Raw genomic sequence first — 22,850 nt, 5'->3', positions numbered from 1 at the left:
TTAGTTTGTTTAAAGACTGGATATACCAGTCCCAGGGTACATGTTCTGACAAGCACAACCACAACAGTTGAAAACCCTTACATTGCTCATCTTGAGGAAACAGCAATGCCAACCACTAAAGAGAAGTTACAGAGGGGCCTGGTAGCCTATAATATGTTTGGCGCTCTGGCCAAAAAAGAAACCTGAAATCATATAAGTTCCTTGTACACTGCCATTCATATGTCTCCGGTGCCCTCTTCTGGGTTGCTACTGCACTGTCTCCTGAGTATTTCTCATAAACCAGAAAGGGTGGAACTAACAAGTACTTTGCAGCATGTCATGTGTGCCCTCTGAACATCACATTCCCTGTCTCACATACATGAGTATGATGGATACTACAGGATGTTTAGATGTTGGAACACACCTGGCTACACTTACACACATTCGATATATTCTCCTCCTTTTGCATCCAGGAGCAGCTTGTGCCGCATTCGGTACTTGTACAGACTTTCTCCATGCTAAATGGCAGCGACTGGAATATTAAGAACCCTTAAAAAAAACACCATAATAACATAGACGGATGTGTAATGATTTTTTGAGCCTAGTTAATGTCTACTTTGACGTAGCAAAGGCTGTGTTATCTCCGATCACATTCTCTGGGGGAGTCTGACATAGAAGGGTGCCAACAGAATGCACGACGGGAGAATCTACCCATCTGATAATGCCTGATAATAGTTGGTGAGGGCAGGTGAGGGCATGTCTGTTGGTGAGCCTGTCCTCAAAGACTGAACCCACCATTAAAGAGGTAATGGAACACAGTCTAATCCACAGACATAGACACATCAGACACAGACAGAACTTGTATGATTACAGTTGTATGATGTTAACAGAAGAGATGCAACTTGCTCAGATGCTATTTCACAAGCACCCCCTCATGCTTGTCTGGTATATGAATAATTATGACCGCCGCACAGCGAAGGGGCAGACATATACTGTAGATTGCTAACGAAGTTCTAATCACACTGATATCACATGCATATCCTCTGACAGAGCACAATCTTAGCTTTCCGATGGTATTAAATACTAGTTGCTGTTATAAATGGTTCGTGAAAAAATTAAGATAAAATTAAGCCATTCCCGAGTTATCCAGTGTTTAAATTGCAGCACATTTCTACTTGGTCTCCAACTTCAGTCTGTATGTACTGTAATAGCACCCCACAATAACTACTGCTTGAATATTGTGTTCTTCTACTTGTTTGTTTTTGAACATTTTTTAAACTACATAGAATTACATTAAAAGCATTGCTTCCACATATTCCTATGCATTAGGCCTATGCCTTTCTATTTCAAGTCAAGTCAAGTCAAGTCACATTTATTTATAAAGCGCATTTTTGTATACACAAAGTGCACACCCAAAGCGCTACAGACAAACAAAAACAAAATGCTGGACGGAGTGGCGTATTCGCCAGCGTACCCGTACACAAACATTTGACATACAGATGAACAAACGGAACATAGACAACAAAACACTCAATAAGTCCAAAAGGCAATGTTAGCGCTTTGCCTAACATGAACGCAACATTGAGTCCGTCCGTAGCCTAAAGGAGCGGCGTGACCATCTGTGCTTGTAGCGCTTCCTCTGCAAAAGTGGAGCACATCTTCATCGACGGAGGAGGTGGCAATGGAGGAGGCGTGCTGTCGAAGTTCCTCGGCGTTGTAAAGAAATTCACCCATAGTCTACACAGACTGTGGAGCTGATGTGAAGTATAGATCAGACTAGCCAAATACCATGACTGAAGTTGGAGACCAAGTAGAAATGTGCTGCAATTTAAACACTGGATAACTTCGGGAATGGCTTAATTTTATCTTAATTTTCTCAGAGCCATCGAGTGCACACATTGAAACGCGAGAGATATGTATCAACTCGTTTTAGTTAGGGAATAATGTAATTTAATATGAAAAACGGTGGAGTGTTCCTTTAAATTTACATTATTTATGATCTGAGTAATTAGCTAAAATACATAAGTTGACTATTTCATATTTATTTTTTATTTTGACTCACATTTTACACGATTGTCATATTGACTTACAATTATCTTAAACGTAATTACACTGTAGGTCTAAAACGTGGCGCTTTTCTAAGCGGGTAAGAAGGATGACCATAATGTGTGGCGGAATAGCACTTTGACTCGGCACAGTGGGAGGGACTGGTCTGAGTCTGACAGACAGGGACAGCTAACAAGCATGGCAAAAGTTCAGGCGGAACAGGAACAGACATGGCAGACTTGGGCAGGGTAAATTCCGGCAAAGCAGATTATGATGAGGCTGATGCCCCCAATGGCTGGGCAGGGTTAGGCTGATAAGTTGGCTGGGCTGCAGGAAGCACATCGGGTAACTGGACAGGTAGGCTGGCTTCTAGTGGTTAGGATGGTTGGCTGGGGAGAAACAAGTAATGAACCGACACACTGGAAGGCTGCTCACAGATGAAGCAGGCCCAGTTTGACCACCTCGAAGGTTGGCTCAGTTGGAGGACCGCAGGCTAGCTTGGTCAGGGAGAAGGTCTGGCTGCAAGCTGGCGGTACAATGGTCAGCAAGACCCACATTAGCCCAGGCCCCAGGGTAGGAGAGTGGACTCAGGAGGGACTATAGTCTCCTCCTAAGGTCAGCCGTCTGAGACCAATCTGATTGCTCCTGGAAGTGCCACAAGCCAAAACTTGGAGGAGAGGCTCTCCTCTCAATCAGGGTCACGGCCAGCAACTTTCTCTCCAACAATCTGTTACTACTAGAGGGCGTTCCCAAGAGCGATAACATTTAAGTTTCAAGCCTATCGTTATTGTTGTGTCCCCCATGGTTATCATACGCCATTACCAAACGTTAGCGATTGAACTCCAATGAATTCGAACTTCAGACAAGCGTCCACAAACCAGGAAATAACGTTTTCCAATGGAGCTAGGCCAGAATCTCTGCGAAGAAGAGGCTAGCACAAAGGCAGTTTGTTCAGGCAGGATGCTGGCACATTTGCCCAGACTCAAACCCACAACTTTCAGCACCTCTGATTGGGAGGCTGGCATGCTAGCAAAGGAGGTAAAGCTCTTTTAAAAGTCTTTTAAACCATGTATGGGAAACTTTAGGTTACATGTAACCCCTGTTCTCTGATAACATGAGTGAGGTATCTCACAATGGGAACGCTTCCTTGCGTGCCATTCAACGGAAGCCACAATAGCATCACGTCTGCCAATAGCAGACCGAGTCTGGGTAACCGCCCACCCTAAATAATCCCGTACCCGACTCATATCCAGCATTCGGACAGTTCTCTTTTCCTGTGCGCGAATGAGGGGAGGTCAGTGAGATACCTCACTCATGTTATCAGAGAACCGGGGTTACGTTAAGTAACCTAAAGTTCTCTTTCAAACATTCGTTTCGGTATCTCACAATGGGAAAGTGATGTACACAACTCCCGAATGCAAAACTGCCCTCAGCGAACCCACCGATATAAACCTACCGGTGTGGGTCCTCAGGCTCAGAGGTCACACTTAGGCTCAGAGGTCACACTTAGAACTACTGAAGGCACAGTAACATCCAAGCGGTAAAAACGTGTGAACGTTAATGGAGTGGTCCAGCAGGCTGCTGAACACAAGTCCTTCATTGAGATGCCCTTGAAAAAGGCCCAGGATGTAGACATACCTCTGGTTGAATGCGCTCTCAGACCTGTTGGAGGCTGTAAGCCCCTAGCTGAGTAACACATAGTCTCCACTATCCAATGTGACAGGCGTTGTCGTGACAACGGTCTTCCCTTATGAGGGGGAGCCCAAGACACAAACAGCTGATCACTGCATCTGAATGTCTTAGTCTTGCTTAAATACACATGAAGTGCGCGTAAGGGACACAGCAGATGAAGCCTCTCCTCCTCCGCGTTAGCAAAGGGGGGAGGATGAAAGGAGACCAATTCTAGTGAGGGACAGCTGTAAGCAAAGTCCAACATTTTAGGCACGAACGCCAGGTTAGGTCTGAGAACGACTTTGTTGTAGTCTGGAGAGAACTGCATACAAGCCGGGTTGACAGAAAATGCCTGTATTTCACTCACTCGTTTAGCTGACACTAGAGCGAGCAACAAAGCCACTTTATACAATAAATGTTTCATGTCCGCCTCCTCCAAGGGTTCAAAAGGCCTCTGGGCCAATACTTCCAGCACCATGGCCAGATCCCATGACGGGATCATGGGGCGCGACACTGGCCTTAAGCGCCGCACACCCTTCATGAAACGGCTTATCAGAGGGTGCTGGAATTATCAGGCTTATTGGTGGAAACGCATAAAGCAGTACGTTTGGCCACTGGTGCACTAACGCCTCCACACCCAACAGTGCACTGTTGTCTGTGAGGGAAAAGAACAGTGGACAGTGCGCGTTTTCTCGCGATGCGAAGAGATCTGACAGGAACAGTGAGGCGCATTCCCATTTTGAGATACCGAAACGAATGTTTGAAAGAGAACTGGCCTGCTAGCCTGACGAGCCAGACCCACATCAAGATGTACTGTAGGGTCTGGACACTCACCGTAGACAGGGCTCAATCGGAGGGGTGGGATAAACAGTTGTCTTTCAAATTCCCGCAATAGGATAACTCTAAACGAATCATCTTCTTGTTTTCAAGTAGCAGGATGCGTAACCTTCCCTCTCCACGCAATAGGATAACGCTAAACGAATCATCTTCTTGTTTTCAAGTAGCAGGATGCGTAACCTTCCCTCTCCACGCAATAGGATAATGCTAAACGAATCATCTTCTTGTTTTCAAATAACAGGATGCATTACTGTCGCAACTTCTGGTCGCATGTCAGTCACCATTATGTTAAGCCCTGTGATTGGGCCGCTGGTGCTGGGGGTTCTCAGCTTCCTGGCTCAATGGATCGTGCCTAGACTGCCCCGCCAGCCAAATTACATTTGCTGCCGCTAGGGGCGTCTAGATTTCTAGGCTACTGGCCTGCACTATCTTATTATAGTCTAGTATAATACACTGATCAGTCTTATGACATTGATAGGTAAAGTGAATAACCCTTGATTATCTCATTATTACGGCACATGTCAGTGGATGAGATAGATTTGGCAGGGAATGAACAAGTTGTCCTCAAAGTGGATGTGTTAGAAGTGGTGTAAGTATAGTAGGAAAAGTAGGAGAGTAGGACAAATTGGCAAGCATAATGATTTGAGCAACTTTAACAAGGGCCCAAGTGTGATGGCTAGATGACTGGGTCACAGCATCTCCAAAACTGCAGCTCTGTGGTGTTCCTGATCTGTACTGATCATTATTAAAAGTGGTCCAAAGAACTCATGACAAGGCCAAGTCTCTTTGATGTAGGCTGGCCCATGTGGTCCGATCGAGCAAACGAGCTACTGTAGCACAAATTGCTGAAAAAGTTAATACTTGTTCTTCTAGAAAGGTGTCAGAACACACAGTGCATCAGTGACAGTTTGTTGCGCAAGAGGCTGCGTAGCCATAGTAGTGAGGGTGCCCATGTGACCCCTGTCCACTGCTGAAAGTGCCAACATTGGGCACATTAGCATCAGAACTGGACCACGGAGCAATACAAGAAGGTGGCCTGGTCTGATGAATCACGTTTTCTTCAAAATCATGTGGATGGCTGAGAGCATGTGCGTTGGTTACCTGGGGAACACAACGCACCAGGATCCACTCTGGGAAGAAGGCAAGTTAGTGGAGGCAGTATGGTGCTTTGGGCAATGAGGAATTAGGTGTTTTGAGAAATCTTGAGTACTGCCATTCATGTGGATGTTTCTTTGACACATACCACCTACCTAAGCAATTGTTGCAGACCATGACCACCTTTTCAAACAGTATACCCTCAGTGGCTTCTTTGCTAAAGGCCTGCACCCTTTAGCATTTAAAAACATGATTAGATGGAATTATGAATTACGAATACAGTGGGATCTAGGGTCGTGGAGGTGGTGGTAGTTAGGTAATATAGCTACCAATCAAACAAAAACACGCCTTTTCATCCATTTACAGATGCAGGATTGATAACCAAGAAGAATATTTAATTGCAACAGAAGAAAAAAAAATAGGCTTGATTTGACAAAGACATAGAATAGAAGTGCATTTTTACTGAAAACTAAGAAGATCCATATGGATGGAAAGATTAATTTCCCAGGACAGTCACTTAAAAACAACAACAACAACAACAACAACAACAACAACAACAACAAATAAAAAACAGGCAAATGAATTTCCACCACTCCACCTGATTCCACAGCAAAACAGTATGCTCTCGTTACTTAAAATATTAATATCATATTGTGGTCATATTATATTCCCGTCACGGTTCCCTAGATCTATTATTGTTTTCAATTCATGTGTAAGCCTGTTTATCACTCCTATGTTTGTGTGTGGCTGTTTTGTTTTCAAAGTTTGCTCTTTACTGTCAAAAAAGGAAGGCATTAATAAAGCAGGCACAAAATGCACAAATTCCCTCCTGCTCGCCCGCGGCCCACCTGTCATCTCTCTATTCCCCACTAGTGGGACCCGTCACACACTTCGAGAACCACGGATCCAGGATCTTCCTAATAAACAAACGGTTGAATCTGCCATTCCCACAACACACTGAAAATCCTTGCCCTCTCTTCCCATTGGAGACCGCTTTCTTTCTTTCTTTCTTTCTTTCTTTACTTATTGGCCAATTAGGCTATTTCTTACCAGTTTGGCAATTAAATACCACAACCATATTAATGTAGGCTATTTTTCCTTAACTTCTTGTCTCCATCTCCATCTAGTTTCCTTCCAGCTCCTGCTACGTATGTGGTGCTAAATTACGTCAGTGTTTTTTTACAGTCAGGAAGTATAGTAGGCCTACTGTATATTATGCATGCTTGATGCTGAATATTCTCTGTACAGGGTGCTTAATGCAGTAGCCTAATCAAATTGCGAATTTGTGCATGTGTCTTAATTCCTTGACCGATGGGCCCATTTTTGCTAGTTCTGAATTTCCTCGCTGGACTGTGTTTTTGTTTATTCGCTCGGGTCTTTAGTGGTAGGTAGCCTATAACCTATAACTTTACAATAACTTGTGATTAACGAACGTCATTATTAGGCCTACAGTATGTGCTAAGGCTATACTTCCCGATAAACCATAGCCGATTTTTAAATTTCGCAACATTGTGTTTAAAGTTTTGCTTACTTTTTAAACTTGTAAACTGTCTCATTTTAAATTCCCAGCAGATACGGACACCCAGGAACACATCAATATGAAGAGAGGAGATGATTGCACCCTCCAAACTGGTACCGTCAGACGTTCGAGCATGATAATACTATGGAGTTTCATAACTACTGATAACGATTTACATATAGCCCAGCTTTACAACGACGACGCTAAAATAATGCCCACTGATCAGTTCAGAAACAGACTGCATTTGGACAGACATACTGGGTCTCTTACAGTCACGGATATTGCCTTCATGGATTCTGGTCTTTATAAACTTAATATTCGAGAAACACAGAACTCATACAAGGAATTCGATGTGATCGTATATGGTAAGTTTGTGGTAGGCTATAACTATATGAACGTTAATTTAGATGTCGATTGATTTGCTTCTTGAAGCATGTGTAGCTTATAATGTTATATTGCTGTAGCCTATCATAATTTGGAGAAACACTGAAAAAAAATCACACTTCAAAAAATCACTTAGTTCAACTGAGGTTAAAATGTATTGCAGTTTATTTATTTTCATTATTTCCTCTTTTGTTGATATCAAAAGAGTTCAAACATCTTTGTATGTTCTTTATCAAGAGACTGAAATTCATAATGCCTAAAAGCATTGGACTCTTTTCTAATTTATCTCACATCTCCCACATAGGCCTAAATAAAATGATAATTTAAATATTCCTTCCACTTATTGAAGGTAAAGAGTTATTTTAAACCAATATTAATCATGTAAAAAACCCAAGTCCCAAACCTATTAACCCTCGCAGCATGCAGCTATAAGTAAATGAGCCTGTGTTGTTGAGCCTTTTATGTGGAGAAATGTTTTCCTACTTTTCTTTGCAGAATTTGATTGTGACACTAGAGGATTTTAGGTCTTCCCTACTTGCTTGTGCGCCACACTTTAGTTTTAGGTCACAGACTGATGGGTGGACATTGTCCTTCAAGACTCTCTGGTGGAGAGCAGAATTCATGCTCCCAAAAATTACGGAAAGTTGTCTTGGTCCTGAGGCAGAAAAGCAGCACTTTACCATCACACTACCACAGCTGCGTTTGACCATTGGAATGATGCTCTGATTTTGGAATGTTGTGTTGGTTTGCACCAGATTTTCTAAAAAGTCCACAAAATATCTTCCTAAAAGCTTTGGGGGCCATCAAACTTTTTTCTTCTTATTGAGATGTGACAATTTGTGTCTTTGTGCTCTTTAGCTTGCGTTAAGATTTTTAGTCTCTCTATTACTGCAGTCATTAAGACTGACTTTTACTGGGTGATGCCTGATGTTCCTGTGTCATCTCAAAGATTAGAGGAGCTCCTTGAGGAATTTTGTTTGGCCCGACAGTAGTAGAAAGATTCACCATTTTCTCAGTTTATCCATTTAGTGATAATGGCTCTAACAATGGTTCACAGAGTCCCAGTGCCTTTGAAATGGCTTTTTCCAGACCAATAGTTTTCAATGTTTCTTACCTGATTTGAGATTCTTTAGATCGCTGCATCATGTGCTGCTTATTGAGACCTTTCAGCCTACCTCACATTGCCAGACACGTTAAGCATGAGAGATGGGGGGCACCTCTTCATGTTCTATAAGAGTTAATATTTATGATTATTATTAGGGGGTTGTATTTGCCTGCTTTGATTATTGATTTTTATTTGATTATAAATTACGTGTTTGTGTTCTGTTTAGATAATGCCTGGATTCAGTATGTCCAATTGGTTACTTTTCACATATACTGACAGAGGGGTTGAATAGTTTTTTAAAAACATTTTACTTAATGGTCATTCCGTGTGAATTTCAGCCAAATTTGGCGAGGTGACCCTCTCTGAAAAAATCTGAGAAACAAATCACAGGTCTATGCATATGACAATATGTATATGTTACAATATGTTTTATGTTGCAAAACATATTTGGAGCAGTTCAACTATGAACCATAAGATGGGTTTTAGATGTGTCTCTCTTCCACTGACTGCATCGTTTTAAAAGAGTGCCACATGTGGTGCAAATGGTGCTGCTGGTCCACTACAAATAAGGTGTGTTCACCACAATGCTTAAAATGACTTGAAACTTCAAAGGGCTGTCGTTTTTTTAACTATTCAAGATTTATGCGTTGGTTTGGCCTACCCTCCTTTCGGATCAAAATGAAGAGCAATGGTTTTGTGTCATCCTTGTGGGGCTAAAAAAAACTCTGACTAAACCTACAACCTGTATATGACCCAGTGTCGTTATTCGATACAATCACCCTTGATTCATTGTTGCCTCATACAACCTTCTTTAAGAGAGTAAGTAGTTTTGCTTCCCTTAATCATTTTATCTGTTGTTCTTTGACCATAGTCTAAACAACGGACACACCTACTGTATATTGTTTGTTTATGTCCTGTATTTGTGCTGAACAGGTGATGTAGGTGAACCCATGGTGACTGTTTACCACAGCAAAACAAAACTAGATAGAAACTGTTCAGTGGAGTGCAGTGTGGAGAATGGGAGAGAGGTGACCCTGTCCTGGTACAGAGGAAATGACCTGTTGAACCAGACCAGCAGTCCTGATCTCAACATGACCCTCAGAGTCCCTCTGGAGGTTGAACGCCATGACAACAGTATCTACAGCTGTGTGGCTGCAAACCCAGTGAGCAACCAGACCATTTTTCTCAACATAACTGCCACCTGCTCTGGCCCCCCAGGTACTGTAAGTCAGCATCATGTTTCTTGTTGCTTTTTAGACCATGCATGTTCAGCCTGTGACTGATTCCATCAGCAACTATTTGTAGGTAGCACTAACTACTAAATCTAATTAAAGTGATGGGGAAAAGAAGAACTCGTAGAAACTGAACTGTAACATGTAGCTAACCAGCAATCAGTAACATTCTGAACTATTACATTTTATTCGCCATGGAATACATGGATATTTGATTTTTACGTTAAATTTAAAGAAACTATGAATATTTTATATAAAAGTGAGGATTGTTGTATTGCTGTACATGTTATGAATATAATTAAATTCAATTAGGCATTGAATAGCTGACATGATTAGAGAAAGATTTTAAATAAGGAAACTAGAGCAGCTTTATTTGAAAACTGTGACGTGAGGTCAAACTGCTCAAAAGCTGTACATTTATGAGAAGTTGTTACAGTTATGCAAGCTGAGAATCATCCCCACAGCATGCTGCTGCCACCATCATGCTTCAAAGTAGGGTTGGTGTGTCTGTGGTGATGTGCAGTATTTGGCGTCTGCCAAACTTAACATAGTCTGATGGCCAAAAAGTTCAATTTTGGTCTCATCAGACCAAAGAACCTTCTTCCATTTGACCTTGGAGTCTCTCACATGTCTTTAGTTGAGATTTGACTTTTGCTACTCGCCCATAGAGCTTTGACTGGTGAAGAACCTGGGCAATAGGTGTACATATGCAAAGTCTCTCCCATCTCAGCTGCTGAAGTTTTTAACTCCTTCAGAGTTGCCTCCCCCACCATTATACTTTGTGTGTGGAGTGGAGTGTACTTTTGTATGCACTGTATATCTCATCTTTTATATCTCCTTTTACAGACTCAGACACTTCAAATAGGAGCTATTATTTTCTGTTCGTTGGATTGTTGGTTCTGATAGCATCATGTACGCTGTTCTTCTTCTTCAAAAAGATCAAGAAAACTGAAGAGAGTGAGTATTATTTATCAGTGTCAAGTGAAGATCTAGTGTGTCTGCAGCAATGGATGTTCAATGGATGTTATCATGGATATACTTTTCAAATTCACAGTGTTACAGTAAAAGTGCATTCTAAAATATTTGAACATTTCAGATCCTACTGAAGTGGAGCCCCAGTATACGGATGTCAATTATAAAGCAAAGAAGAACCAGGCAAAGGTAAGAATACTCTCAGACTATGATTGATTTGCTTTCATCATCATCATCATCATTGACTGTCAGATTTGGATAATTTATCAACTCTAATGCACCATTTACTTTTTGACTCCTGTGATATCATGTCTGCATGTAACAGCAGCACAGATAAGCTCTGTATACAAACTTCTCTCTTGTTTAACATTTTAGCTATAGATACCTAACATCAATGTGATTTTCACTGTTATAAGCCATACCGAGTGAAGTATCTAAATAAAACTCTTTTTCTATTTCTATTGTTTCTATTATTAAAGAGACCCTATGCAACTTTTTCATAGTCATAACATCGCTTAGAAATTGTTGTTTTGCTTGACTGACCAGTTTCATCGAAAACAGTAATATTGCCTACCGCCCCCAGTGTCCCTATCCGCTATTGCAACCTTGCCGTTTCTGCAGGAGACGATCGCTCCTTGTTTACATCTGGAAGTCTGAGACGCGTAAGGGACAAGAAGAACCACGCTTGCCATTTATAAATATATACATAGCCTATATATGTATAAATATACACGCTAAAGCTGTAGGGGAAGCTCTCAAGAGAAATATGCAAGCATAAAATGAGCGAAAACGAAAAGCGAAACCGAAACCGGAGATGAAATCGCCAATCCTGCATAGTTTCTCTTTAATGTATTATTCAATTAAATTTTTATGACACTCTTTGCATGTTATAGGGCATTATGCCATTTTATTATAAAAAAGGTATTGAATGTGCAAGTTCTTTTTCACAGATTTGAACAAGGCTAAATAGCAGATTTTAAAGCACTTTTCCTCTGTCGCATGCATGCTATTTGTTTATCCAACACCGACTTTGCAAACAACGATGTCCACAGACAAAGTACAGTATGTTGCATCATTTTATGAAAATATGATGTATTGCAAAATCGAAGCAAGTCAAATATATAGTTTCTTACACTGTGGATTTCTTGGGTTAATTATGAAATGGTATATTGCAACAGACTCCAGCTCCGAGCAGGATTTACCAGATATGGAAGCTGCTGGCTCATTAATGTCCACTGACACGACACAATAACATACACGAACACAACCTTTTCAAGTATTCATTCTCGTAATGAGGTTATTTTAGAAAAGTAAATGTAAATTGCATTTAGTAATTTAGTCTGTGAAACTATAGCTCTATACTTCATGCAAGATGAATAATGTCGTGGTGAATCTGATATTTTGTCTTATAGCCTATTCAGCAAGCAACTTATCAGTGGTAATGTTATTTGTTATTACAGTAAGATAAAACTAGCATGGTCTTCTATCTTCATACGAAGAGTCAGAGATCATCAGGTGATTCAATGTTAGGGGTTTCCCGCAGCCGCAAGCACAACTCTCTTGTTCGGTAACTGACCGACAAATGCGAAAGGCAGAGCTAGAATTGCAGGTATGTCCCTCCTTGGCTAACATATTCTAAAGATGGACAGGCATGCGAACTCCTCACCTTTCTGCGAAATTCGGCGTTTGAATCCAAAATGGGTGACTTTTGAAATTTAAACCTTGAAAACAACGGTGTTGGCTCAATATAAGTAAAAAGAACATTAAAAAAAATGTTATGTAGTTTTACTACAAATTGGAAAAAAGTCAGACTAAATGTGTCACTTAGTGAATGTCTCTTTCAAATGCAAATTAAATTGAATGGGCTTTTTGAATGGGCTTGCTGCAGGTGAGAGGACTGAAATCCTAGGATTTTCTTTTATTGTTTTTACAAAGTGCCATTGATACATTCTCTTTTAAAACATTTATTTGGAAACTAGTTGATTAAAGGTTTCTAATGGTGTCACTTACATGTTTCTAGGACAAAAACTAGCAGAGATTGAGATTGAGATTTTTCAAATCCCCAGGGGGGGATTTAGACTCTAGAGGGTTAAGTTCCGTGTGTGACTTGCGACTAGTGTCAATTACATCCGGATCGTTATGATTTACAATTTCGTAAGCCATGCGTAATGTAAATGTATGTTTTTTTGAGTTACAGGGCCCATCAGTAGCGTAGTCTGTGCCTACAGTTTAACGCGTAATGTGAAAACAGTTCACACAACTTTATTGGTTGGTTAAACACACTAGCACAATGCCACAATCTGTAAGTAGCCTAGGCTGCAGGTTAAAACATTTAAAACCAATTTTACAAACCTAATTTACCCTATACCCTAAAACACCACAGTGGCGCTTTAAACAAGCTAGTCAGAATCAGATCCGACCCCCAATACTGTACATACTGTAGGTTTTCCAAAGGACATGGCAGCTAAGTATTATTCATTTTTGTAAATTGTATACTTTTTGAGATATTAACAAAAAAAAACAAGCTTATTTCCATAGACTTTGCATTGAGCATTATAACATCAGAAAGGACCAATTAAACTGAGTTACACCTGTTCCAGCTGTCAACAACTCAACTTCTATGCCCCCTTTCTCTCTGCATTTCTTTCCATTCAGCTATAATAATGATACAAGGCACCTTCCACCCATATTTATCGCCATCCATTTACTTAAAACGATTCATCCATCCAGAAAATTATCTGTCGATCATCATCCATTAAACTTGCTGTCTATCAACATTCTCCAGCATCCATATCCACTTCAATAACTACCTAGCAACCTCCATAGCAACCAACACGACCAGTCTAGCAACACCCTAGCTACCATATCAAATATTCAGGCAACAACTCAGTAACCACTACAGTAATGTCACCTTAACAATCGCTATAGCATAGCAATCAATTTATTTAGCATAGCAACCACCAACTCTACCCTAGCAGCCATTTCAATTACCCTAGCAACAACCTAGCAACCACCACCAAATTGTCAACTTAGCAACCATCAGAGCAACCAATGTGATTACCCTAGCAACCAGCATAGCAACGGCTATATTTAACATGGCAGCCAACATATATACCCTAGCAACAACCTAGCAACCATCTGAATTACTCTAGCAACGTCACAACCAGCCATAGTAATGGCAACCTAGCAACTATCAAACCAATCAGCATGATTACCCTAGCAACCAGCATAGCAACCACTTTAATTAACATAGCAATCAGCATATCTACCCTAGCAACAACCTAGCAATCAATTTAATATTGTCAACCAATATTGGTTATACTGTTGCAACCATTATAGCAACCACTTGATTTTGCATAGCAACCACTATAGCCACTCTAATAACCATCTAATTTACCATAGCAACAACCTACACTATAATGCCAACCTAGCAACCAGCATAGCAACTACTTCATTTTGAATAGCCACCTCTATATCTACCCTGGAAACACCATAGCAACCATCTCAGTTACCCTAGCAACAACCTAGCGACCACTACCATAATGTCCATCTAGCAACCAGCATAGCAACAAACATAATAACCCTAGCAACCAGCATAACAACCACTTTATTCAACAACCACTCTATTTACCAAAGCAAACACCATACCTACCATAGCAACAACAGTGAATTATCTGTTTTAGCTATACATGATATTTTACATCGCATTTGTTGTATTTTCATGCACTGGTAATTCCTCTAGTTGATCAATGCAATCCTATGATTCAAGGGAATGTGCTAATATGTACATTTGCCAGACAAAATAATCTCACTGCTTGAAGAAATGCATTCAGATTTTGCATTAGATCACTGGATAATAAACACAAAGTCTCAATATTAAATCTTTGTCTGTTGTAGGAGCTGAAGTGCGAAGACACTCTGTACTCGGAGGTTAAAACCCACCAGGCTGGCAACCAGGAAGAATCTTGCTAGTTTTTATTTGTGTGTGTGTGTGTGTTTACATTGTATGAAATATTATTGCCTGAGATTTCGTTTAGGTATTTAATTATTTTTCCATGCTTATATTTTATTAAATTGTTTGTCATTGTTGTCCTGTGTGCATTTTACGTTTATGTTGTATACAGTAAATTAGCAGCATACAATTTGACAGATTACAGAAAATGCTGTTAGTGATATGGATGACAGATTACAATAAATGCTGACCACCACTACGAAACCCTGAAAAACCTGTGATATAAGCGTATTGGTCATGTGAATGCATTACTTCTGTTTATAATAGATCATATCTCAAAAGGTGTCAAATTTACTTTTAGCAGTGCCTTCTATCTGATTAAGACTGTGCTGTAATCTAATGTTTTATACTGTAAACACAGTCTCAACTGACAACTTGATCCGGATTACACCCTTATTTTCATAAGCATCTTTTTTTTATGATTGTACCATAACTCATAACAAAGCAGAAAATATGTTTAGAAGCAGGTGTAAAATATATTTGTTTTACAAAATATCATAATGTCATAGAGAGACTGGTGGAGACTGGAAAGAAGGCAAGTATAATTCTCCTCCATGTTATCTCCTCCTCCATTGCCTCTCCACTGTAGTCATTTCTTCAGTTATTAAAACAAAATATGTGTGGATGGTCAAATAAATAAAAGGCAGCAACTGCCAGTTGAAACAAGTCAGACCAGTTTTTGCTGTCTACTTTTCATATTCCACTGATGGAAGTTGATATGCAAAAACGACATTGTTGGTATAGATAGGATATAGCTTCATAAAACCATATCAACCTGCTAACAGCTGAGAGATGGCACTTGAACACTATAATAGTACCAAACATAGATTTCTGAGCATGTGGCAAAACCCCAATGAAACTCACTAATCAGAGACAATTGTGTCCCACAGGGAACAGGCGATGTTTATTGCCGTGTATGACAATGCAGTACTGTTCTTCCAAATCTTCTTATTCTTCTTCTAACCCAGCTAATTCAGCTTCAACTGCTTAAAGTTGAAGTTGCTGCTGTGTATAGTAGGGGTCTCCTAACGTTAGGACTAACGTTATGTTCAGTTATCGTTTGCAATCATTGCTCTCGTAGCTGCCTTGATAAGTTAAACAACGTTGTGACTGCATATTACTGCTACTGGACAAACTGATACCCAGCTGCTGACATCACGTGAAAATGGCTAATTCAGTTAACCAACCTGGTTAGCATGGTTAACATTGTTAGTATAGTTACCATAGTTAGCACAACTGCTAGGAAAGCTAGCAGTGTTAGCATAGTTATTATAACTGCTAGCAAACATTAGTTAAGCAACCTGGGATGTGTTTCCCAAAACCATAGCTGCTAACCTGTCAACAACTTAGTTGGTTGGCAATGGGAAATTGTATTACAACCAACAAAGTTGGCAACTTCTAATTAAACTATCTGTCTATCAACATTCATTAAATTGTCTTTCTATCAACAACGTTTAAACTATCCATATTCAACTTTTAAACTGTCTACCATACTATCAACTTTCATTAAGCTATGGAACCACCATGTCTACCCTAACAACACTTAACCACTTAACGTAACCATATCTACATGATCTGTTTTCTATATATTTGCATTTTCATGCGCTGGTAATTCCTTGGAATTGCATTTCTAGTTAAGACTTGATGTTGGAATATATTTACATTACACCCATATTGTATTTATACAGCATGTTACAGTCATCTGAAGGCCATTGCCTGTGCCAGCCTGTGACTGTCCCCTAAACAAAAATGAGACCCTGTAGCCCCTTTCACATTCACCGAATTTAACGCTAAATCAGCCGAATTTAACGTTAAGGCTGTTCCTTTCACATTGACGACACGGGGTGGGGAGTCAACCCGCCTCGGCAATCCAACCCGTCTCGGGGGGTAGTATCAGAGCCGAGCCGTGTTGAATATGAAAGGAACAGAGGTCAACCCGCTATTAGGGGTGTGTGACTGATGACGTATTTAGCCAGGCAGGAGGTTAAAATACAGGAAACACACAAGAGACTAGGATAACTTTAGCTGCTGTGTCCATATATGTGTGTCCAACAATCACGTTTTTTATGCTGAGAGTGCTCTGAACCTCCTTTTCTCAGCACTTCGGTCAAGTGTTTATTGTTGCTAGGTTACCAAAACCGTCTGCTGCCAGCAGCACCTCTGTTTAGAAAGTTTGCCTAATGATAGCTAACTAGCCAACGAGCTAACTGTCAGAGCAGAAGTTGTTCAGGACTCAGCACACTGAAATATGACTTCGACAGACAAAAGGACCTCATTTGGCATTCAAATAACATAACAAGTGGCCCGCCATCATTTCGAAGCTAAACCACGTAGAACTAGCATGACAGTTGTGTTTATCAGTTTATCTCCGAGGTCCAAGGCATGCTTAACGTCATTGTTCACTCCCAAATTGCGTGTGACGTGCTGCTAGGCAACGCCTCCCATAACTCGCCTCTGAAACCAGCTTCAGACAACCCCGGGACCAGAACACGTCTACCTTTCACATTGCGAAATCCCCTGAACCCGCTATTTCTTAAACGCTAATGTATCGTTTCTGAATGTGAAAGGGGCTTGTGTGTTTTCTCTGTTTCTCTGAAAATGCTGGGAGTAGGGGTGAGTTACGTCCCTGGTGTGTTTCGTTTTATCCTTGGTTAAATATAATGTATGTTGTTGCGGACAAAAGTGCCTGCTAATAATACTGAATGTAAAAACCTACATAAAAAAAATGTGACTTCTTGTGCGATTGCTGACTGCACCTTTAACCAAATTTAACAACAACAGCATTGCATGCCTCTCCTGTTTGGATGAAATATTGAATGTTACAACATGTTTGGACAAGCAAGGAACTTCATGTTTGAACTTGAAACCATGTTGGTAGGTTGGTATCACTATCATTTCATAACTACAGATGAACAAGCTTAGCTCAAGGGGCCGCACAAAACAGAAAATAAAAGTTATTAAATTAAAAATTAAATGTCCAGTATAAAGCAATTACAATTGCATGAATAAATAAATGCAAACGATATTTAATCTGATTTCATCATGTCTTCATCTATTTATTTTTCATTAAATAGGTCTATCATTAATAGATTACTTATGCCAGTTTTTACACTATTTTCAGCAGATATTCAGTTCTGAAAAACCTGTAGTTATCTAAAACTGTATTTTTTTTTAATTATTCATTGAAATAGACATTTTTTCATGCATACATTTCAGACCACACAGGCCCAATGGAACATTCCGCTTTCACCATGGCGCTTTTCTGGTTCTATAGTTAGATACAGTACAGATACAGACACAGTAGGTTATAAAGGTTCCCCATGTGGTTGTTGGACCTGCCTATAGATGAGAAGCGCATGGGTGTTGGGTTAAAAACCACACCAGCAACATTGCAAAGCAGAGAGAGTGTCATACTTAGCAACCGTGAGCCTTTTGTAACAATGCAACAGCTCTTTTGGTGAATGCATCTATTTTATTCACCCTCTTGATCAGACACATATCACATGCTCAAATAAGATCTATCTAATAGGAAGGAAGGGTGCAGGAAACATTTACTGTGTTTGCATAACCATGTTTATCAAGAGATGCATGTGGAAGAAAGAAATATCAGACAGTGAGAAGTCCACCATGTTTGTCTCTACAGAGAATTGTCATCTCAAAAAAGTTGCACGAATACCATAAAGATTGATATCAATAGATTGACAACTATGTACTGTACATTCTACACTTGCATTGTCAGTCATCCAGCTATTGCTAAGGTCTGCTCTCAACTTTAGGGAACCTTTAGTCTAACCTTTCATTTTAGCAATGTGGGGTTATTGTTTGAGGGAACCTATGTGTTAGTCTAAAAAAATAAAAAATAAAAATAAAAAGAGAAGCTGGCTGAGTTTCATGAGTGTTTTCTGCTCAGCTGTGGTTGGGCATACAGACAAAAAGACGAGAGGGTGGCATGCGGCAGATTAAACAACAATCTGTCACAGGCACACAGAGAATCTGGTTATACAGCAAGGATGCCAGCAAATGTTTTTTTCAGAGCTAAATGTCTGACCCTTTTCTGTATAATAAATTCTTTATTTATGAAATTAATGTAAATATACTGTACATACTGTATTCTGTATATAAATCGCATTAGATGAAAGTGTCTGCCAGATGCCATAAACACAAACATTTGTGATTGAATTAGTTTTATTTAGTAAAACGTATAACAGACAAGTGCTTGAGCCATCTTCTACAGGATGTTACTTGGTGTGACATTTTACCAACTGATGCATTTGTATGACCTTGAGGTCAAATGTGGTGGATTGACTGACAGTTGTTCTCATCAGATTTTAGGATTCAGGACAATCCCAAAAATATCTTTCTCTTATTATTTTAGACTGTAAATATCAACACCAGCATATGCTATAATATATGATCTGGGTAGCAGGATGTCAAGCATTATGACTATGCATTTGAACTAGTGTGATATCTTGTAACAAAATGTCAAATGTCCATTGGTGCATAAGACCTATCATTTATTTAAATACAGTATAAAAGTTAAATCTCTTTTCAGTTTGACCCACCTGAGGACTGTACTTTGCTGATTGAGGTAGCCAATTCTGAAGGGTGGGCTGCTGCAAGCTGAGACATAATGGGGTCAGACGGAAACATGGTGAGAGTTGAAAGAAGGTAAGTTGCCACCTATTTTCACTTGTCAGTATGTTTACATGAGACTGGAAAGATCACCACATAAACGGACTATCATTTGATACACATGGTGATATACATCACAGCTCATTAAGACATAATTAGATTAGAATTAAGGGTAAAAACCCAATTGTTTCTTAAACCTTGAATCATCAATGATTCTATGTTCAAGTTCTATCACTAGAGGACCAGCCTGCACTAGCTGGCTTGCATGCTAATTCCAGTGGACAACACAGAGCATTGGCATTTTTGACATCAAAACTGTTGTTTCTTCATTCTGCTGGTATTTCTAGGTAATTTCTGAATGTTTTAAAAAACACCTCTTTATAGCAAATGTGCAATGCAAATCACATACACTCACTTTAAAGGGGTTGTGTTGGATAGGATTTAATACCGGTGAGACACTGGGTGCCTCTCATTTGGTCTTTTATACACCCTCCCTTCCTTCCTCGATCCTCGTCCTCACTGATCTAGATAAAGAATGATGGGGCGGCAACAATGGGAAAGTCTATCCAGTGTTAGTTATATATCAGTGGGAATGAGCCTTGAGGACCGAGCATCGAGGATCAAGGAGAGATGTTGAGAGTTAAATGCGGCTCAAATGTTTAATTGCATGAGAGAAATGTACAATTCATGTAAATTCAGGATTGAATTTTAAAGGTCATCAGTATGGCACCTAAGGATATAAGTTAGACAAATATTTGGGTTCATATCATTTGTCTATCCTCCCTCCCTTCCTTCCTTCCTCCTGTCCTAGCTCCTTTAATTAATGTTGTGGAGGAATGACAGGAGGACTGAGGAATTAAGGAGAGATACCAGTATATGAGAAATTAAACGTCCTGCTCACTCACACATAATGAGGTACTGTGATACTGCACATCTAAAGATATGAATGAATATAGGCCTACAATCCATGAACAATACATGAACTTAATTTTAAAAATGTTTGCATACATGTAGTTCATGATAATTCCAACACATAGAGGACTTTTCTTGGTCTATCTACTACTTTATTGTCACAAAGACATCTCTGCGAACTTATTTGAAACTGAAAGTTGACAGATGTGGGAGGGAACTTCTTGTCAAGCTTGGACCAATTATAGCACAATTCTGACTGAAAACACTTCTGTGTAGGATACTGTTGTGTTTTCTCGTGTATCGGGCATTCCACCTCCCTCCTCGGTCTTGCCTCTTCTGGTTGCAATTAGATAAATGAGATCTCCTCGATGACATCAAGCTTTGAATGATTTCCAGGGCACGACCTGGAGGACTGAGGAGAGAAGCCGTTTGCAAACAGAGCTTTGAGATTAGATATGCGGCTCTGAAATAAACAAGCCTCTAATGCTCTCGTGTGGTAAAAAGCAGTATTGCATGTCCTTCAGCATTAGCGTGAGGTTGTGCTTTAAGAACCACCTATTTAGAAGCATTCTACAGAATTCTACCCCAAGTTCAGGAGGACCAAACACCTTTGTATTAATCCTGAATTAGGCAGCGAAGCCCTATACAGTTATGCACAGGCATGTACTCAAAGTCACAGTCATGCATGTCCCACAGCAGACAATTTAGTGTGAAAACTATACTCCTTGGTGTCCTTGTCTGGTTTGTCGCTGAACTATTTCCACTGAGCTGTTAATTCATTTTCATTGGAATGTATGAATGTATTGTCTGATGTATTGAATTAATTTTCTCAAAGGGTTTGCTATCATGATTAAGACATTAAATGAGGGCTTCGACAAATATATTTTGTGAAACCAGATATCTGATCCCAGACTAGTAGCACCCCTCCTGACATCTACATGTGGTTAGAGTGGTAGTTTTTGTGAATCTACACCGATATATATCAAATGCATTTCAGATGGCGGAGAGAAAGACATTTGGTGGTGATGCAGTGTAGGATATCATGTCATATGTCCTCTGGTTGGAGCCTGCAAACAGGAGAGAAGGTGGGCTGCAGCAGATAAAACCACAATAACGTCACACTCACATAGAAACTTGGTGCAAAGTGCAGAGATGCACACTCCCTTTGATGCCCAACTAAGCCTGTATGTGATATGTTGACTGTGGCAAGCATGAGAAGGTGCACTGTTGCCACCACAGTGGTCACCCTGGGTAGCGTGTCATACGCGATAATGGAGAGAGTGCAGCAGCAGACCAAACCACAATGGGGCCAGATGGTCACATGGTGAGACAGAGAAGCCAGACACCTCCAGATCAAACTGTAGCCTAGTTTGTTAACGATGACGTTGAGTATATGTGCATTGTAGTCTCTGTCACAACCAAACGTTAGCGATTGGGTAAAATCAGGCCCAATCGTTTCAAACTTCAACAGAGTTCATGCCTCCTGCCTGAAATCGATTCTGATTGGAGTAGGTCCAGACCTCTGTACGATATTAGTATGAGGGTTTGGTATGACCAGGCTAACCCTAGTCTTCAATCATGCTGAATCATCAACAACCAACTTTCACCATCTCACACTCTTTCAAATCATTCATTCCTGGTGATAGGATAATGAGGTGTCATTAAAAAGACAATCAAATCAAATGTATTGCTCAAATATATAGGACCCATCAGTTACTGCAAGATACCATCTAGTGGTAGGTCTTATTTCCCCTCAGATTTAGAGAGATTGCCAGAATTTGTTGTTGAGGCGAAGTACTACCTCGGTGGAGCTGGAGTGTAGTGTACGGAGCGCAGCGCCTCCATCTTAATGTCCGACAACCGCGGCTCAAACTCAATGAACAGAGTGGCTTTAGCTGTTGCAGTGACAAGGGCATAATCAGCAGTGACATGGGACAGAGAGGAGGGCTGGCGTGAGTCTTGATAGTACACAGTGACACCGCTTGGTGATTGGGTTATGCGCTTGACCTTCGAGTTCATAAAGATTGAGCAATGGAGAGCTTCATAAAAATAGCATGGTGGTGCACAATGTAGAGGAGGAACAGGGCAAGCAAGAACAGCACAGATGAATGATTTTGAATGAGTAATAGGCCTACTGATAACAAATGAATTGAACTGAAGACTGTTTAATGTTAATGCCATGATTTATGTCAAATACATAAATGCAATAATGGATGTTAGAAATTCAACAGCCAAGACTGAGAGAGAGAGAGAGAGAGAGAGAGAGAGAGAGAGAGAGAGAGAGAGAGAGAGAGAGAGAGAGAGAGAGAGAGAGAGAGAGACATGTAGATTTATACTTCACGAGGGAGACTACATAGAAGAGGTCCTTTACAAGAGGTCAACATAAGAATAGAGTTTTGTATAGTTATAGATGTCTTGATAAGTGCTCTGCAGGTGGCCCGCCCGGCAGATGTA

General features: G+C 40.3%; 1 protein-coding gene across 2 annotated transcripts; it reads left to right on the top strand.

Moving 5' to 3' along the window:
* Positions 1–6,840: 6,840 nt before the first annotated feature.
* Positions 6,841–15,471, top strand: LOC134071956 (signaling lymphocytic activation molecule-like). Of its 2 annotated transcripts, none has more exons than XM_062528647.1 (6): positions 6,841–7,012; positions 7,201–7,512; positions 9,570–9,854; positions 10,715–10,825; positions 10,965–11,029; positions 14,738–15,471. In XM_062528647.1, exons 1-6 carry the CDS (start codon positions 6,940–6,942, stop codon positions 14,810–14,812), a joined length of 921 nt encoding a protein of 306 aa, XP_062384631.1. In that variant the 5' UTR covers positions 6,841–6,939; the 3' UTR covers positions 14,813–15,471. The 2 variants fall into 2 exon arrangements, with proteins under 2 accessions (XP_062384631.1, XP_062384630.1); XM_062528646.1 differs by having other exon boundaries at positions 6,846–7,012; positions 7,198–7,512.
* Positions 15,472–22,850: the final 7,379 nt, after the last annotated feature.

The sequence above is a fragment of the Sardina pilchardus genome, chromosome 2, assembly GCF_963854185.1.
Source record: "Sardina pilchardus chromosome 2, fSarPil1.1, whole genome shotgun sequence".
In the NCBI taxonomy this organism is placed as follows: Eukaryota; Metazoa; Chordata; class Actinopteri; order Clupeiformes; family Clupeidae; genus Sardina; species Sardina pilchardus.
The sequence above is the reverse complement of the archived record's forward strand: the minus strand, read 5'-3'. Positions and strand labels throughout refer to the sequence as shown.